The sequence below is a fragment of the Pongo abelii genome, chromosome X (genome assembly GCF_028885655.2).
Source record: "Pongo abelii isolate AG06213 chromosome X, NHGRI_mPonAbe1-v2.0_pri, whole genome shotgun sequence".
NCBI classification, from domain to species: Eukaryota; Metazoa; Chordata; class Mammalia; order Primates; family Hominidae; genus Pongo; species Pongo abelii.
In genome coordinates, this window is record NC_072008.2 from 52,985,216 (window position 1) to 53,006,512 (window position 21,297).

The 21,297-nt window shown below is 40.9% G+C and overlaps 1 protein-coding gene across 1 annotated transcript in view; it reads right to left on the reverse strand.

Moving 5' to 3' along the window:
* Nucleotides 1–8,834: 8,834 nt before the first annotated feature.
* The window catches only part of LOC100936054 (X antigen family member 3-like), a gene marked incomplete at its 5' end in the record, with an annotated part of 29,377 nt that continues 16,914 nt past the window's right edge, over nt 8,835–21,297 (reverse strand). The window contains 2 exons of the mRNA XM_009234873.1: nt 8,835–8,857; nt 12,358–12,483. Coding sequence (XP_009233148.1) covers nt 8,835–8,857; nt 12,358–12,483 — 149 coding nt within the window. The remainder of the gene's footprint in view (nt 8,858–12,357; nt 12,484–21,297) is intronic.

Genomic DNA, 21,297 nt, shown 5'->3' on the forward strand with positions numbered 1-21,297 from the left:
ATGTGCTAATTCCTGAGTAGTTGACATAAGTATGTTTTACACATGTTTTCCAAACTGGTGACTGTTAATTAGAATACCTCTTGAAGTTAAAGGAAACACTCCATGTTTAAGGGAGAAATTACCTAAATGCTTTTACTCTCCTCTGCTGAACAATTCCATTAGACTATTTACATTAAAAGATAGTTCTCAGACGATTTCCAGGAGCCTATTGAACAAGACTCAGTTGTATTTTTAGGGAGATCATAGCTTTAAATGCAAATCTTCTTAAAATAAATAGCAGGTTACATGATAAAAGAAAATAATACTGTGAAATAATAATAAAAGAGCCACAGAATAAACTTAAAGGAAAAAGAAAGAGGTAGTGAATAAAAGACAGTTACAAATCATTAGTAAAAGAAAAAATAATTCAAATGTAATACATTTAAAAGAATGGTCTTTTGAAAAATAGCTATGAATAGAGTATTCAGTAGTTTACACCATCTTGAAGAAAATGGAAAAAGCACGACATGGAATATGAACAAGACAGAGCGATTTAATATAGGGCGTTATTGAAAGTGAATAAAATCTTGAACGCTAATATTTTCAGAGCATGAGTGAAATGGTTGATAAGCTCAGAAGACATACATTATTTATTTCTGTAATACCTGATTATCTAAGCATCACAATGCCTGTGGAAGAAAGTGTGAAATTTGTCAGTTGTCCCTCAAAAACATTTACTTTTAGAAACTGATTTTGGCTTTTTCAGATGTCTCACTATTGTTTTCCATTTCCATATCCCTTCATTTTTTCATGTGTGGCACAGTTCATAATGCTGTCACACATTGATGACAAAACTGATAGTGATAGCTTAAGAGTAATGTGACCTTATATTTAATTATACCAATGGGAATACTTTCAAGTGTAAAAAGAGGTATGATTCATGTTGACATCACGGTAGGAGAAAGCTGGGTACAAACGGTTACTGTACCTTAAAAACCACAGAAGGGTAAACGAGCCCAAATAAATATTTTTGCCCTTCTGCACAATAGAGTAAAAACGAATGCAATGCTGGCCTTTCTATTCACTTCCCTGATGCAGTTCCTAAGGTGACATTAACCGTTTTCTTCCAATATAGTTTTTAGACTATTTCCAGGAGCCCATTTGGCATACAGACCATAGATTCAAGCCAGAACATTAAAAGAGCGTTTGCAAAAGATTATACATTTTACATTATACATTACAAAGGAAGAAATACATCAGAAACAAAGAAGTGAAATAAAGACTTTTTCTCAAATAAATTTCACGTTTCTGGTGACTTCACTGGATAATCCTGCAAAACATTTGTGAAAGAAATAATGTCGTTTCTACACAAACTCTTTATAATTGAAAAGAGATCACACTTTCCAAAGTATTTTACAGAGTCCACATCAACGTGGTATCAAAACGAGACAAACATCATGAGAAAATAACATGACAGACTAATATAACTCATGTTCATAAAAGCATAGATTTACGTTTATGCTATAATAATAGCAGATCAAAACTAGGAATATATTAAAAATTTACAACATCATAGCCAAATGAGATTCACCACATGACTTGAATATATTTATACATGTATATGTGAGTTTAGCATAGTAATGTGTACAAGAAAAGTATGCAAAAGTCAATGTGATTTTTATATAGCAGCAACAAACAATTGAAAATTGAAAATCAATGCCACTTAATATAGCAGCAAAATCTCATGAAATGTTTAGTGGTAAAATTTAACAAAATATTTGCAAGACCTGTACTCAGAAGCCTAAAAAACATTGCTGTGAAATATTAAAGCAGACTGAAATCACTGGAGAGGTATACCACATTAATGGATTGCAATACTCAAGATTGTGAACATGTCAGTTTCTCCCAAATGAGCTATACATTCAGTGTAACCACGATCAAAATCCGTGCAACTTTTTGTTTCTATAAATTGATAAGCTGACTTCAAAGTTTATAAGGAAAAGCAGAGGGACTAGAATAGTCTAACAATTTTATAAAGAACAAAGAATATTGGAGGAATCGTTACCTGTTTTCAACACGTATTTCGTAACTGTGGTAATCAGGACACTGTGATATGGGCATAAGGAAAAAATAAGGGCCAAAGCTAGATCTATATATTCTCATTAATTTTTTTTCCATAAGATCCCAAGATAATTTAGTGGGAAACGATGCTGTGCTCAGAGAACGATGGTGGAACAATTAGATGTTGACATGCAAACAAATGAACCTCAACCTTTGTCTCACACCATATACAAGAGTTAATTCAAAATGCATCATAGAACTTATCACACTTCTAGAAGAAAATGTAGGAGAATCTGTGGCAACCTGTAAAACAACGATAGATGGGATACAAAACACACAAACTATGAAATAGAAAATTCATAAAGTTTTTAATATTTATATACTTACATGCTCTCCTTATCCAGTCACTAGTTACTTTTCCAAGCATTATACAAATCACATGAAGAGGTCGTTAGACTTCTGATTTCCTAGAGAAATTTCCATTTAAATTTTTCATACAAGCTCATGATGATGAAACCCCAGCATTACCTTTAGGCTCCACATTACCCTGTAAGGAGAGCTGAATATTTATTATGCTCATAAAAATATGACCTCACCCTGCCCCCACAGACTCAGTCCTTGAGTCCCTGAAGAAATGAAGTGATAATCAAAAGATCATGGAAGGGGTCAAAGGTAGTCGTGACATTGTATCTCTGGAACGTGCTCCAGGGAAATGTGGGAACAGCAACAATATTAACAGCAAAACAGTAACAGCTAGAATTGATTGGAAATTGACCATACGCCAGGGACTTTCCTGACAACCGTACCTGTCTTCTTCACACACTCAGTGCTCTAAACTGCCCCAAGAACTACATAAATTTACTAGTAGTATTTCTATGGTACTATTGGAGAAAGGAGTCACAGAGATGTTAAGTAACTTTCTCAGTGTCACCAGCACTGAGTGGTGGAGCCACAGGTCAGAGGCATCATGGAAAACTCCATTGTGCTGCATATTTGTGCAAGGGTAAGATCTGAAGGGTAAGAGCCAAAGGCTATAGCAAAATATTTAGAATTTTATAACATGGGACTGCACAGGCAAGAGACATTTGATTTCTTCAGAAATAGTTAAGAGATGGAGACTTGAAAGGATTGGCCTGGGTATGATTTGGAGACAGTGCCCTGAGTGTGTCATTACCATAACAGGCAGCATGTCCTCACCTGAAGATCTTGGGTTTGTACGTCAGAGAACACAAAAAAACCTGTCCCTTCTATACCTTCACAAAGGAGAAAGAAGCTGTGTAGCTGGGAAAGGAGACTAATCCCCTGCTCTACTAGTTCTCAGACAAGTTTCCATGAAAGTTGGAATCCAGGATCCTTTAAAAGTGAAGATTCCACGATTCACACGCAGTGAATCTCATGTAGTTTGGTCAGAATGGTGCCCTAGGATCTGGGAATTTACTGCCCAGGCTAGGGAACTTTCAGAAAGCTGATTAAATCCCTTAGGTTGCAAAACTGTCTGCAATATACCCACTCTTCCCAAGACAGACATGAGATTGAGAAGAGAGACCTCAGAGCACACAGGAACACAAGACATGATGAATGCAGTGTGAGACTCACCATAAGGGTAGGGCAGAGGGACTTTTGAGATGGCCTCACAACTCCATCTGGCCTTTCTCCCTGAAGGCCTCAGTTTATCTCAAATCCCTTCTCTTCGTGGGTGGTGAATGGAGGGAATGCCAGAAAATAACCCTTTAGATTCCAAAATTGCATGGACTTCTCTCAGGGACCATTGAACACATAGGATGGGAGGTGATGGAAGCTATCGTGCTCCTCCCTGGTAGCCTGATGACCTAGCCTGGCACCTTGCTCCTGTGTCCCAGCCTGGAGAGGGCTATCCTCGTCGAGAAGGACATCAGTCCCAGGATCTCAGAGCTATGACTACCACAGAACCATCCTGAGTATTAATGTGCCATGGCAGTGATTGACCTTTGAAATGAAGCTTCACCACCCATCGCAGCTGGCCCTGAAACACTTTCTTTTATTTCTGTTTTATTTGAGATGGGGTCCCACTCTGTTGCTCAGCCTGGATTGCAGTGGAGAAATCATGGCTCACTCCCACGCTCAAGCGATGCTTCCATCTCAGCCTCCCAAGTAGCTGAGACTACAGGCATGCTCCACCATGCCTGGCTGTTTTTCAAAATTTTTAGTAGAAAAGGGGTCTCCCTATATACCCCAGGCTGGTGGGAGCCACCACGCCTATCCCTGAACCACTTTCTTATCACGGAAAGCAAAGCAACACAGAGGAGGAAGGTGTTTGTAACCCCTCCCGGGGACATTGTGTCCTCCTCCTTGGTGCCCTGTTATTTCCTTTGTACCGACCACAATATCCCTACTCTTTTTATGTAAACAAGAAGTTTGAAGATACTTCTTTTCAATCATAAACTTGTGGCTTATAGCCAGAATATCGTCACCTACTTTGGGGCATTTTGGAGTTTTCTGAGTGCAGCTGTGGTTGTTGGAATGATTGGTAGGGGCTACTGGCATTTGGGGAATGAGTGTTACAGGGAGGCAAACATCTTTTTCTCAAGTCTTCAATAAACTGGATTTTCCATACATGTCACTTCCTGTAAACTGAAGGAGACTTGTACGTTTCTTCATCTAAGAACTTATAAAGACTTAGTGACTGCTTCAGAAATCACATCACTGCAGGGCATCCCATTCTTGGATTGCACTCCAACACAACATTCCAGCATCAGTTTTCTTTGTATCTGTGCATTCCTGGGGAAAATAGAATAAGGGGAATCCACCATACCTATGAACGCGATCATTTCCATGATAAGCTCTTTGTTGATGGGGAAATTTACATGGGAGATGTTGGTAGTGTGATCTCTCATGAGTTGGTGAACACACTGGCTATGCCCGTTGCTGTTACCGCTGTTGCAGGTGTATCTCCCTCACCAGGCTCCAAGGTCCTTCCTGGAAGGATGGAAACATACCCAGTAGATTTCTGCATCCTCAGGATGGAACAGAGGAGCTCACATGCAGAAGGAGGGCAGGGAATGCTTGTGGAATTGTAGTGACCTCTGCATGGTTGGATGACCAAACCCTGAGTCACAGTGATGACCAGCATGGATGTCAGTGCATGGCAGGGGAACTCCACAGGCCTCTGCCTTTGGAGCCATGCAGCAGAGTGAGATCAACCTGCAGTACCGATCTCAGTTATGCACTTTAAGGGCCCCAAATACAAGCAGCCTATTGGTTAGGGTTCCTCTGTGTGTGTGTATGTGGAGGGGTGGGCTTGGCGCCCACGTGTGTGTGTGACAGAGTGGAGAGAGAGACAGATTGAGTTTGAAGACCTAGCTGATGCAGCTGTTGTGAACGGCAAGTCCAAATCTCACAGAGCAGGATGTCAGGCTGGAGACCCGGGGAAGAGGTGATATGAGAGCTCAAATCCAGGGGCAGTGTGGAGGCAGAATTTCTTCATCTTGTGAACCGCAGTCTTCTCTGAAGGCCTTCAAGGAACTGGATGAGGCCCACCCACACTGGGGAGGACAATCGGGTTTACTGAAAGTCTGCTCATTTAAATGTTAGTTCTCCTAAAGAAAACCCATCACAGAGGCATCTACCCTGGTCAAAGCGAACATTTCTCATGCATCATGGCCTAGCAAAGTTGACACATCAGCTTTCCCATCATAGCCATCTTATACAAATCCTAATAATGATGAAGGCCTATCTGACAAAGGCAGGTGACTTCCTAACTAAGATTCTGTATTAGCCATTTTTGTCCAACCCAAGCCAGCATTTCAGGGTCTTAACAACTCTGGCCAGGAAGCCGAAGCTGATGTGAATGCCTTCCAGGGATGAGGCAGTGATGGGATAGTCAGGGCATACAGGTAACAACAATCCCAGAGGGCACAGGTGATACCCCTGGATACCAAGAGTTTACCTTTGTTAAGGCACCCCCAGCAGGACATACAGTCATCAGGCAGGAGCTGGCCAAGGCCCCCAATGTGGCCTCCCACTGAGGGACCTTTCCCTCTAGGGTTCTTTGTCCAGTCTAAACAATTGATTTGCATCTTTCATTTAGTGGAACTATCAGCAGGCAGTCAGTTCAGGGTAGTCATTGACACTAGTTCCTCCTATTCACAAGTGTGGATGACATCCCTAGGTGTTCTATGTGGGATGTTCAGCAGCTGGGTCGCCCCTGCTGTCCCATAGTCACAGCTCGGTCAGATGTAAGTTTGGGTTCAGGATTCAGTGTAGTTTCAAAATTGGCCTTAGGTTTTGACTGTGGGTCCCTCACAGGCAGAGAGACCCACCATCTGTGCTGTCACTGAGTATCTCCAGTTCAGTGTGGTACTGTGGGAGTAGCGACACAGTGTTGACAGAATGCTGATCTTGCTTTTGTTCCGTCTGCAACTAATCAACCATTTCGATCCGTTTGGGCTCATTGTCTTCTTACCCACCAAATCTATGAATATATGACAAGACAAAGTAACAACCGCACTGGCGATCCTTGTGTCCCCGTTAGCCACCACAGGGCTGCTTAGGGACTGCCTGAGCTCTTGACACACTATGATATTGAGTTGTGTAGGTTTGACTGACTGGAGTAGACTTATTCTTCAATGGCATCACACACACCAAACAAGTTTTCAGCACATACTACTGACATAGTGTTGGCCTTGTCACACCTTGGTTATTTACAAATCAACTTCAAAAGCAATGCCATGTCTGATACCAGCTACAACTGCTATTTAATTTACATATTTACATCAAATCAGTTTCTGAAGTCAAATGCATTTTAAAAGGTAGACTAATATTCCTACTTGAAATTCCAAAGCACTTATCACATACTAGAGAAGTAGTTGTAAAAAAAAAAATATGTGAAATTTTAAAGGGATTAAGGAAAGATAACTAGTAAATTTATCTGCAATGTAATGCCTGCATCTTTTTTTTTTATTATTATACTTTAAGTTTTAGGGTACATGTGCACAATGTGCAGATTAGTTACATATGTATACATGTGCCATGCTGGTGTGCTGCACCCATTAACTCGCCATTTAGCATTAGGTATATCTCCTAATGCTATCCCTCCCCCCTCCCCCCACCCCACAACAGTCCCCAGAGTGTGATGTTCCCCTTCCTGTGTCCATGTATTCTCATTGTTCAATTCCCATCTATGATTGAGAACATGTGGTGTTTGGTTTTTTTGTCCCTGCGATAGTTTACTGAGAATGATGATTTCCAATTTCATCCATGTCCCTACAAAGGATATGAACTCATCATTTTTTATGGCTGCATAGTATTCCATGGTGTATATGTGCCACATTTTCCATGTTAGACCTAAAACCATAAAAACCCTAGAAGAAAACCTAGGCATTACCATTCAGGACATAGGCATGGGCAAGGACTTCATGTCTAAAACACCAAAAGCAATGGCAACAAAAGTCAAAATTGACAAATGGGGTCTAATTAAACTAAAGAGCTTCTGCACAGCAAAAGAAACTACCATCAGAGTGAACAGGCAACCTACAAAATGGGAGAAAATTTTCGCAACCTACTCATCTGACAAAATGCCTGCATCTTATGTTATTTCATTTATTCTTCATAGCAAGTATTTAGTCTAAATATTCTCATTTCTACTTTGGAAATGGGGAACAGTTGCATAGGATATAAGTATCTTGCCCAACATCACAAGGCCAGTGTGTGAAAGGCAGGATGGATACCCATGGCTATGTCATGCCATCGCCCATAAGGAGACAGTGTAGGTAGGATCCAAGTAATTTTGCTTCAGCAAATTGACCTAGTTGCTTTCCTTTTGCTTCTGCCTAGGCCCTAGTTCTTTCATCTAGCTCTATAGTCTAGGGAATTCTCACATATCTTGTGGCAAATGGGATATCCTAACAAAGGATGCAGATACAGAGATACATAGGGGAAGGAATGAAGGAAGAGGCAGGGGGCTTCCATGGCCTCTGCGGGCATGCTACCCTCCAGGTGTTCCGCTAGGCAGAAGCTCTATGAACCCTGTCCTTTTGGGTTTTGATGGAGGTTTTCATTATAAAGGCGTGATTGATTAAACTGTTGGCCCTCCATTGGCAATCAACTTAACCTTCAGCCCCTCTCCCCGTCCTGAAGGTTGGGGATGCGGCTGAAAGTCCCAAACCTCTCAGCTCCCATCCTAGAGCTACCTAGGAGCTGCCAGCCATCAGTCAACTCACTAGCATACAAAAAGACATCACTGTGAGGAGATTCTAAAACCTGTAGGAGTTGTATGACAGTAAGCAGGGTCCAAGACCAAATATATATATTTCACAATATCACACATGTGTATACCAGCTCAAACAGAATGCAAAGTTGCAAAAACGATACTATCTTTTATTCAGACAGAGTTGCGTTCGCCCAGGCTGGAGTTGCAGTTGTGTGAACATGACTACCTGCATCCTCGACCTCCTAGACTCAAGGAATACTCCCATCTCAGCCTCCAGAGTAGCTGGGACTACACCTACAAACATATGTGCATACATTCATGCATTCATTCATTTATTTTTGTAGAGAGGGGGTTTTGCCATGTTGCCCAGGCACGTCTCAGTCTCCCAAGCTCAAGCAATCCCCCTGTCTCAGCATCCCAATGTGCTTGGATTACAGGCATGAGCCACTGCACCCGGCCAAAATTTCCAATAGGGTCTAATATGTGAGAATAAATGAACAAAAGATGTGCGATACTGCTTTGGAGAAAACTGGAAATCTTTATTGAGATTTTTAAAATTCAAATATCTCGGATAAATCCAGTTGGCATTCTTTCAGCTTGTCTTTGTTTAAAGCTGTGGTTGCCCTTCCCCTGCAACAGAAACATAACAGGAAGGAAGATTACTAGCAGAACTGTATTCAGATGAAATTAAAGGTATACAAAGGACACCAAAATTTTAGTTTTATACATGGGACAAAAACCGGAAGCCTATGGCTAACATTCCACTAGACCTCTGTAGAGACTTTGAACATACACTTCCAAGCATATACATTAGCAACGTTTTTTAAACACACCCTGCTTTTGGTGCTAGAAGGATACCAAAAGACAGTCAGACCAGAACACATTAAGTCAAGTGAACCTATTAAAAGGGGGTAAAAGTAGATAGCAAACATTATGTAGAGTTTTACTCAAAATACAACTAAAACACAAAAAACCTAAGCAACCAAAGGAATTTGAAAAATGTAAATTTAATGTTTTGGCTTGAAACTATCATCTGGATGTCCAATAGGCTCCTGCAAATAGTCTGAGAAGAATGTTTTGCCATAATGTAACTGAAAACAGTTAATGATACATTAGGAAATACATAAGTGAAGTGAATAGAAGGTCCAGTATTGCATTTGTTTTGTCTATTGTGCAGAAGTGCAATAATATTGCTTTGGGCTACTTTACCCTTCTTTGTCCTTTTTTGACATACGCTAACCATTTGCATCCAGTTTTCACCTATAGTCATCATGTCAATATGAATAATGACACATTTTTCACCCGAAAGTATTCCCATTTGTATAATTACTTCAATGGTAATATAAGTTTTCAGGTATCACTGTCATTATTGGCATTAAAACGTGAAAGAGTTTTACATCATAAGCAGTGTGGCAAAGAAAAAGAAATGGAGAGGGAAACAAAATCGGAGAGTAACACATCTGGAAAGCTAAATATTTGCTTCTAAAAGTGACTGTGTTTGGCTGGGCACAGTGGCTCACGCCTGTAATCCCAGCACTTTGGGAGGCCGAGGCAGGCAGATCACCAGGTCAAGAGATCAAGACCATCCTGGCTAACACGGTGAAACCCCATCTCTACTAAAAATACAAAAAATTAGCCGGGCGTAGTGGCTGGTGCCTGTAGTCCCAATTGCTCGGGAGGCTGAGGCAGGAGAATGGCATGAACCCGGGAGGTGGGGCTTGCAGTGAGCCAAGATCCTGCCACTGCACTGCAGCCTGGGCAACAGAGAGAGACTCCATCTCAAAAAAAAAAAAAAAAAGTGACTGTTTTTTGAGGTACAACTGGCAAATTTCACATCCTTCCACAGTCTTTGTGATGTTCAGATATTCAGGTATTTCAGGGTTATATTAAATAATGTAGGCATTCTGAGCATATCAACCATATCATCCACACTCTGAAAACATTAGTGTTCAAGAATGTATTCCCTTTCAATTATGCCCTACATTCAATATCTGTGTCTTGTTCATATTCTGTGTTTTGCCTTTTCCATTTTCTTCAAGATTGTTTAATCTACTGGATGCTCTTCCTAGCTATTTCTCAAAAACACATTCTATCAAATTTATTAATATCAAATTAGTTTTCCTTTTGTTAATGACGCATACCTTTCATTTACTGCCTGTTTCTTTTTCCCTTAAGTTTATTCTGTGACTCTTTTATTATTTTGCTCTTTCTTAATATTATTTTCTTGTATCATGGAATTTGTTATCTATTTTAATAAGATATGCATTTAATGCTATGACTGTCCTAAGAATACAACTGAGGCTTGTTCGGTAACCTCCTGGAAATCATCTGAAAACAATCTTTTAATGTTAATAGCCTAATGGAGTGGTTCAGAAGTGTGGAGTAAAAACATTTAGGTAATTTCTCCCCTAAACATGGAGTGCTTCCTTTAAATTCAGAAGTTCTTCTAATTAAGTCAGCAATTTGGAAAACGTGTAAAAGATACTTACGTGGACTAATCAGGACTTAGTATGTTATAGTCTTTGAACTTTAAATCGTATCTTCTGATGACTCAAGGCAGAAACCTGTAATATATAACCTCTGATATGGTTAGACGTTGCTGTATGTGTCTTCAATCTAATTACACACAGTAGCTCATGAAGACTGACATGAGGGCAGGGAGCATGCTTAGCCCAGGCATCTTACAACCACCTTGAGCATCACTGACCTACATGCATGCTCCCTACTTCTTGGGCCACAAAAACTTGACTGTCTCTTTCCATTTTATTATTCAGTCATTCAAGGTCTCACTGCGGGAAGACTTTAAAATGCAATCACTGGGTCCGGCAAGGGAGGTGGCTCATGCTTATAATCTCAGCACTTTGGGAGGCTGAGGCGGGTGGATCACTTGAGATCAGGAGTTCGAGTCCAGCCTGGCCAACATGGTGAAACTCTGTCTCTACTAGAAATACAAAAATTAGTCGGGTGTGGTGGCACGCACCTGTATTCCCAGCTACAGAGGAGTCTGAGGCATGAGAATCCCTTGAAACTGGGAGGTGGAGGTCACAGTGAACCAAGATCAGACCACTGTACTCCAGCCTGGGCAACAGAGCCAGACTCCTACTGAAAAAAAAAATGCAATCATTGTTTAAGAGCCTGAGAGAATTCAGGATTTGACAAAATCCAAGAACACTCATGAAGGTCTCCATACAGGAAAACAAACATCAAGTAGAGTGCCAGCTCATTTACTTAGGAGCAATGAAATCTCAAATTGGACTGAAGCTGATTGTTATGATAAACAAATCATGAAAATCAGATTATCTTTGTATTTTCTCCAACAGAACCGGAACATGCAGAAATCAGCAATGAAATGATTTTAATCTATCTGATGTGCATTCACTACTTTCAATAAAAGCAAAAACCAGTGCAGGATTTATGTGTTTTGTCCAGAATCTCACAAATTATCTTAGAGCTGGTATTAGAATCTTCTTCAGGGTCAGCATATTTCATACGAAGTGGTATTACAAATGTATTATGTATTTGTGAAAAGCAGAAAGTAGAAAATAATCTACAAATTTTTAGCTGTTGGTTGTACTCAGAAGTAAGAAAATGCTTTTCTTTGCTTTTCTTTTCCTTTCTTTTTTATCCCCCCCGAGATCGGAGTTTCACTCTGTTGCCCAGGCTGGAGTACAGTGGCATGATCTTGGCTCACTGCAACTTCCACCTCCCAGGTTCAAGCAGTTCCTCTGCCTCACCCTCCCGAGTAGATGGGATTACAGGCGCCTGCCATGAAGCCCGGCTAATTTTTTGTATTTTTAGTAGAGACTGGGTTTCACCATTTGCCCTGGCTGGTCTTGAACTCCTGACCTCAAATTATCCACCCGCCTCGGCCTCCCAAAGTGCTAGGATGACAGGCGTGAGTCCCCACTTCTATTTGATGATTCAATATGGCTTTGACCCAATTTGTGTCTGTATCTGATAGTCTTTCAGTTTTGCAGTCAGGCTTCTGGGGTCTCAACTAACTTCCCGAGAAAGTCTGCATTTGGACTCTGTTTTTAAAGGGGCAGTAATGTTCTCTCTTTTCATTATCAAAAATGTAATATTATGGAATACAGAAAGCACGTAATTTTGAATCTGAATGGATAACATACCTCCTTCTGGCATTTTAAATTGCTCTGATTTTGTCAGAATCTTCCCCTGGACACCAGGGCCAACTCCACATTCATCCCCAGTCTTTGACTGAGACAGCTCCTGGAGATCAGCTTCCAGGTCAGGTACTAAAAAATACCAAGGATATCGACTGCAGCAGCCAAACCAGAATGATAAATAAGGAAATGATCCTATTCTTTTCCTCAGTGTGATGCAATAAAAGCCTGTAGGTTACTGTGGTAATAAATGTGATGCAAAGATGTCCCACCTTTGTTTTCCTGTATTATGATATCTCAACTAACAATCTGAGGATAAATCACACCACACCTACATTTCCCATACTTTTTAACATTGTGTGTTATAAACACTCAGCTACCTAGGAAATCTGAAGTATCTCAGCTACCTAGGAAATCTGAAGACTGCCCCGTGGATAGCATTTTAATCATACCTTAAATACAATGTTCTGAATGATTAGATCAATGTACTGGTCTGCCTATGACAAATCTTATAGTCCTGACACTAATTCCCTGTTCAGGTACCCTGAAAATGTTGGGGTTAAACTTAATTAATGTTTAGGTCCAAAAGCCCTATATGTCATTAAGAAAAAGTACCTGATACAACAGCAAAACCACTGTCTTCCAATGAGAGTACAGGAACTGAAGTGCAAAGAAATTAATGGGCATTGTTGACAGTCATATTCTGGAAACCCCTTAACAGGGAATTGCTAAAATAATCCATGGCCCAAATTCTGTCTATCTTTAGTTTGAAAATGCTGTCTATTCGTTGAGGAAACAATTTCTGTTTCATGATAATCTTCTTGTACTTGGAGTTTTCTAATTATAAAAATATTGAAACAACTTTTAAAAGCCCCTTCAAAGTCCTACTAATATAGTTACCTGTATTCCAGTGTCCTGAATTATCCACCTTTTACCAAACATACTGTCAAAAATACGCATCAGAGGAAACAGTGGCTGTCATTTATTGGCCTCTTTTCTGGAGACGCTATCCTACTTCACTGAACTGCGTTTTGTCCTGAGCCAATGCTGAGTACCTTACAGTGCAGACATATTTGAGTATTAAGCATTTTTAAGCAAAATCATTCACATTTTCTAACATGGATGGTGGGAAGAATGCAAACCTTGGAACAAAATATGAATTCCTTCTCCATGAGTCAAATGTTCTTGGTAAGTCTCAATCTCTGAGCTTCATTTTTCTGTTTTTTTAATTAATTTATTTATTCATTTATTTATTTATTTATTTATTTATTTATTTATTTTTTGACACGGAGTTTCATTCTTTTTGCCCAGGCTGGAGTGCAATGGTGCGGTCCCAGCTCACTGCAACCTCCACCTCCCGGGTTCAAGCAGTTTCTCTGCCTCAGCCTCCCGAGTAGCTGGGATTACAGGCATGGCCACCACGCCTGGCTAATTTTTGTATTTTTAGTAGAGACGGGGTTTCGCCATGTTGCCCAGGCTCGTCTCAAACTCCTGAACTCAGGTGATCCACCCACCTCGGCCTCCCAAAGTGCTGGGATTACAGATGTGAGCCACCATGCCTTGTGCAGCAAGGGGCATGCACACTGAGTCAGGCACATGCAGGGCCGGCCAGGGTTTTCCTGCTACCCCCACACCCTTATCCCAAGTTGTTTGTAGTAGGAAGAAAGGGACGTGAGAGATTTTTTAAATTTTTTTTTGTCTCTTGCCCAGCCATTCTCAGGCATCCAGAAACATTGAGAACAGAGAGTCCCATGTCACCCTTAGTGGAGGGTGTGTCTCAGAAAGACCTTTTGTGACAGAAATAAAGAATTTTATGTCTATATTTACACAAGCTGTTTTCTCAGGATGTTTTTCTGTTGTCCAGGGTGGAGGGCAGTGGCATGACCATGACTCACTGCAGCCTCCATCTCTTGGGCTCAAGCAATCCTCCTCACACTGCAACCTCCCCTGTAGCTGGGACTGCGGGTGGCCGCCACCACGCCCACCTAATGTATTTAATTATTACTATATTTTAGATGCGGGGTGTCACTGAGTTGCTCAGGCTGCTTTCAAACACATGGCCTCAAGTGATCCTCCCATGTCTGCCAATTTTTATACATGCTTTTTATACATGCTGTAGACTCAATCAATTCACACCTGTACTTTTTTTTTAAGGTTGTGTTATTGCACTTTTATACCTCTTGACTGATAGCTGAATTCCCTGAATACCTGTAAGGTAATCACTGGCTCACCGATGAGTGTGGTTTTAACATTGGCTCACAGTGGCTTGGAAAGCCCTCATGGGAAGTATTTCTTGAGGAAAATTGGAGAGTTTGCAGGAATAGTTTTGAAAAACAGAGACAACCAAGGTCCTCCTTCCCTCTCTTGCCTCTCCTCATGTGCCAGGTTTTCTGTTTTCTCCTCTATTACAGAATCACCATGTAGTGTTCTGTGATGAAAAGTTTTTATCTCTTTAATCATCCCATTTCATCCTCCAGACCTTTTTTTATCTGGAAGGGTTGTAAGCAGAAGGGACGAAACATCTTCAGAAAAACACATTATGATATAAACTTAGTGAAAAGATTCATCACATTTAAGAAATGGACAGGATGAAATCCTGAATTCATGAAAGTTTTAAAAATCAGTTTACATAACATCCATCCCTTTTGTCTCTATCCCTTATTCAGTTGAGAAGTGTAGAAAAGATGAATTCCTGGCTTTTGGCAACTGCATTAAGTAGTCAAACTGCCGGACCCTTTCCGTCAATATCACACATCCAGATGTAATAGCCACAAAACACAAAGACATTTTACAACTGTACCTTTTTTTTTTAATCTCATTGTAATTTCCATCAAAACCCTAGCACTGAACTCAACATTCACAGAGTCACGAGTACCATGGCCAAGAGAGATCCTGCCTCAAATGTTGGGAGGAGGCTGCAGCAGTGGCAGTCCAGCTGAAGACAAGGCTGAAGTGTGTCTTCACACACCCCATTCCCTTTTTGAGACAGGGTTTCTCTCTGTCATCCAGGCTGGAATACACTGGAGGACTTAGAGCTCGCCACAACCTAGGACTCCTAGGCTCAAGCAATCCTCCTGTGTTACCTTCCTGAGTAGATGGGACTACAGACACGTGCCATGATGCCCAGCTAATTTTAAAAATTGTGTGGAGCAGGGGTCTCACTATGTTGCCCAGGCTGGTCTTGAACTGGCTTCAAGTGATTTTCCTCCCTCAGCCTCTCAAAATACTGGGATTACAGGTGTGAGCCGCTGCATGTGGCCTTTTTCTCTCTCACTTTTTTTCCTTCATCTAAGGCTTAAGGTTTAGCTAAGGCTTTGCTTTATCCCAGAAAACTGATTTTTTTCCCTCCCACTTAGAGGAAAGAGCAATTCAAACCTTCAGGATTTTGGGCCTACTGAAAGTTCATTGGCAACAATTGTATCCAGTCTCTACCTGCCTGCAGGAGAAAACAATAATTAAAGTCAGCACCAGACTGCGATTTTCCTCCATACATTATCCTGCACAGAACAGCGGTTGAGGGATCCAGTGAGCCAGTTCTCTTGCAGTTGGAGGGATTATTGTTAAGGCTGTGAGTACATGTATTCTTCGTAATAGACAACAGCTCAGCTGCTGCTTCATACTATGGGGAAATCCATAGTCTCCCAGGAGTGACAGCTTCATCATCTCTACCCCTTCGCTCTTCCTTTACTCAAAGAAAGTTCCACCATATTGTAGTGAGTCAGGGTCCTGCTGGTGAATCACACAGTTGCTGCCACTGGGTCAGAGACCTCCAAGGCCACCCTCACCTTCAGTGATTCACAGACATTCTCTGCTACCCTTCTGCATACAATACTCCTGACTAGAGCCAGCACCCTCACCTCAGGTCAGTATACCATGCCTCACACCTTGCCACGGGCTTTGCTCCCAAAATGATCACTCCTCTCTCCTGAAGCATCAACTGCTCCCTCTTCATTGGATCATTCCCCAAGCTAAGGGAAAACTCACCTTCTTCCCCCATGTCCTTCTCTAGCTATGAACACATTTAATTCCTGCCCTGCAAAGGAAAACTGCGTGAACTTACTCAACACACTTCACTGGAGTCCATTTTCAAAATTATCTACATAGGAAAATGAACGAGAATATCCAAAACAATTCTGAAGTTTAACTTTGGGGAATTCACCCTACAGGAGGTCAAGATTCACATTAATTCTATTATATTTATTGATTGATTATGTTATCAGTGCATTGGAAGAAGGTGACTTCCCCCTTGGCTTGGGGATTGATCCAATATAGAGGGAGCTGTTGATGGTTCAGGAGAGAAGAGAGATCAGTGCAGGAGCGGAGCCCCTGAGAAGGTGGGAGGCATGGGATCCTCAGCTGAGGTGAGGGTGCTGCCTTGAGTTAGGAAGCATTGCATGAAGTTGTTGATTATGATTCTTAATCATCCAGCCCCATATGGCAATTGTGTTACTTCTCCAGTATTCAAGACAGTATGGTATTGGAGAAAAATCAACAGATCAAAAGAGAGCCAGCAATAGACTCACAAGCTTAATAAGTTGATTTTCAGAAAAGTGGTAAAGGCAATGGAGAAAGATTATCTTTCTAAAATATTGTGTTGTTTTCTCCTGTCTCGTGGCCACTACATTAACTGATTTTTATCCCTCTGGTTCCCTTCCCTGTGTTTCTCCTTTGCACTTCAACTGCTCTTCTGTTTGTCTGTCTGCCCCACCACAGTGCGATATTTCCCACAGCAAGTACCACCTGTCTTTGTGATATTTGAGATGTCCAACCCATCAATGAGAAACCGAATCAAAAAAATGTGGTACATGTACACCATGGAATACCATGCAGCCATAAAAAGAATGAGATCATGTCCTTGGCAGGGACATGGATGGTGGCGACAGCCACTATCCTTAGCAAACTAATGCAGGAACAGAAAACCAAATACCGGATGTCCTCACTTATAAGTGGGAGGTAAATGATGAAAACACGTGGACACATGGGAGAAGCATCACACACGGGGCCTACTGGAGTGCGGGGGTGGGAGGAGGGAGAGGATCAGGAAGAATAGCTCGTGGATGCTGGGCTTAATGCCAGGGTGATGTGATGATGTGTGCAGTAAATCACCCTGGCACACATTTGCTTATGTAAGAAACCTGCACATCCTGCACATGTACCCCTGAACTTAAAGTAAACTTTGGAAATAAAAAATGTCAATATTTCAGAATCCTTCTTTCCATGTGTTGGTCATTGTGTCATTTATCTAAGCATTATGGTGACATGAAAGCTGAGGCATAGCAACAATTAGTATGATCAGCAATTTTCCAGGATTATGCCCCAGTATTTTCTAACATCAACTACTAATATTGAATTGCATTTGACTCCTTGAAGTACTTAAGGAAAGTTGGTAAGAAAAAATATTCATGCTTAAAATATTTTTAAAATTTGTGTAAATTGGATCAACACTGAATACCACAGATGTCACTGTCACTGGATGCTAATGAAGTACATAATAGGAACTATAAGACACAGTCAATAATAAAGGGGGAAATAAAAGGGAACATATCAAAGCACCGTCAGACGAGTGCAGAAGCACACACATGAACACACCTGCGGCTGCAGAAAGACATGGTAGGAAGTAAAGCCCCACAACTCATCAGCCTTCCTTCTCACCAGCTCATGAGTTCACAAATGAGTTTGCTGAGGGTCAAATGCCCACAGTAAAACTGACCAATTTAAACATCACTGAGTGCCATTTCAAGCATTATGTAGAAAGCTACAGACAACAGTGAACTTATTCTGAGCAAATCTTAATCCATCATCTTCACAGATGGCTATAGAAATGGCCTATAAACATTTTATCTGATAACCGCTAAAGTAATGATGTTCAAACTCTTTTATGACAATGTGTGAGAAATACACAGTTTACATATAGTCAACTAGGCAAATAAATACATGTATGTACATGGGGATGTGTAGTGTATTTGTATATTCTATATGCAGTGAACGCTATTTAGTAATTTATCTCCATTCTTTAAAATGCTGTTTGTGGCTGACAACATTCATCTTATGATCCACTATGGATTAAAAACCAGTTTAGAAATGATTACAGCTTTTTCAGAGAACATCCCCCATGGTTGATAAATGTTGCTATAGAATATATGCAAAAACACATTAGAACCCAATTTTGTCCACCTCCTTTGCAATTCAGTGTTTTTAGACAAAAATGTCATCTTTGATATGGGCCACAAAGGCTACTACAAAATATACAATTACTGATGAAATGTGTGTTTCATCTGCAGATATCAGTGTCTGTTTTGCACAGGTGAAGTCTTACTTGGAGAAGTGGGAACTCATAGGCAAAAGGAACAGAAAGTACATGTGACTTCTTGTCCTCTTGATATCATGTGGAGGCTTTGCTTGGGCTGCAGCATAGCTGAATGTCACGCATTGCATGCATTCACAGGGACCTCCGTTCCCCTACTGTGCTCCCATTTTATGAAGCAAGTGGGAGAGCTACATTGAAAATTGTAGGTAGTAAATAATTTGGCCTCAACCACCAAGCAATCTGAGCTCACGTGATAGTGTTTACTCTGGTACCCTGAAACTTGCCAGCTGCTCAGAATCTGTAGACTTTGTCCCACCCACCCACTATCCTGTGGAAATCTATGTTTGGTCATAGATTCCTGTGTATGGAGGATGGGAAGCTCTGGTCATGTGGGAAATTCAGCCCTCCCACAGGTAGACTGGCTGTGTTGGTCCCAGCTCTGTTTCCTCCCTTAGCAGCTAGAGAGTTGCTAGGGTCACGTATCAGGCAACTCTTCTTGTCTCTACAGTGTCTTTCATACTTTCTGCTGCTTCCTGTTTGTCACAAGGACTCTTTCACAACTTTCCCAATCCCAATCCTAATATGATCCTTTGAACTCATGCAGCAGGTCTGGAGTTATGGCCCACAGGAATGGCAGCGGGAAGTTCAAATTTGGCAAGAAATTCAAGCCTGCCCTTTGAGGCTGGAGTGAGGCCACTCAGGAGTCATTAAAGTCCAGGTCTGCATGTGATGGTTAATAGTAAGTGTCAATTTGATTGGATCGAAGGATGCAAAGTATTGTTCCTGGGTGTGTCTGAGAGTGTGTTGTCAAAGGAGATTAATATTTGAGTCACTGAACTGGGAGAGGTAGACCCACCCTCAGTCTGTGTGGGCACCATCTAATCAATTGCCAGCGCCACTTGAACAAATCAGGCAGAAGAACATGGAAAACTAGACTTGCTGAGTCTTCCAGCCTCCAACTATCTCCGGTGCTGCATGCCTCCTGCCCTCGAACAACAGACTCCAGGTTCTTCAGATTTTGGTCTCTTGAACTTACACCAGTGATCTGCCAGGGGCTCTCGGGCCTTTGGACACAGACTAAAGGCTGCAATGCTGGCTTCAATACTTTTGAGGTTTTGGAACTCGGACTGCCTTCCTTGCTCCTCAGCTTGCTGAAGGCCTATTGTGGGACTTCACCTTGTCACCATGTGAGTCAATACTCCTTAATAAACCTTACTTCATATATACATCTATCCTATTAGTTCTGTCCTTCTACAGATCCCTAACTAACACGGCGTGAAACACTACCATCCAGCCATCTGATGGCATGACCATTTGCTAAATAGTTGCTCACAAAAGGTCTGAGTCCAGAAATCACTATCTCCCATTCTTTGAGCACTTCTGAGTGCACTATATTAAAAACTAGAGTTAATAAGAAACAAAAGAAAGTGAAATTTAATAATGATAGTGTCCATGCCAAGAAAGAATAAAAAATATAAAAGGTAAATTAAATAAGAGATCATGATTATAACTGCTCTCGCATTTTAAAAAAAAAAAAATTTGAAACACCATGATTCCTACTCAAGTTGCTTTTGAGAGAGAGACAGAGAGAGACTGAGCAACCTTTCTTTTCCAGCTCAAGGTATTTGCCTAAAAGAAGCCCAGCTGCATGAAATATATAGGCGTCATTTCAGCAATATATCTTAATTTATTTATAAAGGGCTGCATTCTAATCAGGACACCCTTCCTATCCTTCCCTTCCATATAATATTTCCCACATTAAACTGCTAAAGAGTACAAAAGTAATAAGAACAGGAATCATGAGCACAGCTTACTGTCTACATTAAGGAGAGCTTATACTCCACTGGCTTCATCAACATAACTTTACTAATACAGCAATCTCTTGCCTAGGAAAATAGAAGTTTCAAAGAACTTTACTGTTCATTTCAGTAACTGCCTGAAAGATCCATCAACTCTTCAGTCAAAAGTGTCAAATGACATTTTTCAATCCCAAAACTCATTGAACTGTTGCCTAAAAATCTTTGTCTTCTTGGCTCCACCAACCCTAAATCATTATGATTCCTACCTAACTCTTACCAAACAATCCCCCACTTTAAAAGACCCACTTTACACCAGATTTCAAAATCAGAATAAATATACTTAAATCCCTTCGACGTCTGATGTACTAGTGCCTCAGTAGAGGTAGTGCTCTCCCTTACAGCATTATGCAAATAATGTCAGCCCTGTCATATGAACAGGCTATTTGGCTGATATTTGGAGAGTACAGTATATGATCCAGTTAGTCACTACTGCTTTGCATTATGTCACAGTAGACTGCGAGTAGATCCTGTCATCAATATGTATGTATATTTCTGAATCAAAATACATGATCTGAATGGCCTACAGGTATATTCAGGCAAATCAGTCACCAGCCCAGAGATTTAAATGTGCAATAACACACCCTCCCAAAAAAAAACTAAGCATGTGTGAATATATTTAGTCTGCAGAAGAGTTTATTCCATTACATTCATTAGAAGCATGGCAGAAAACTGAGAACCAGAGGAAAAAAGTGACTAATCAAAGCATGTATAAAAATTGGTCAAGGTGGGATGATAGCTTGAACCCAGGAATTCAAGACCAGCATGGCATCAGACTGAAAC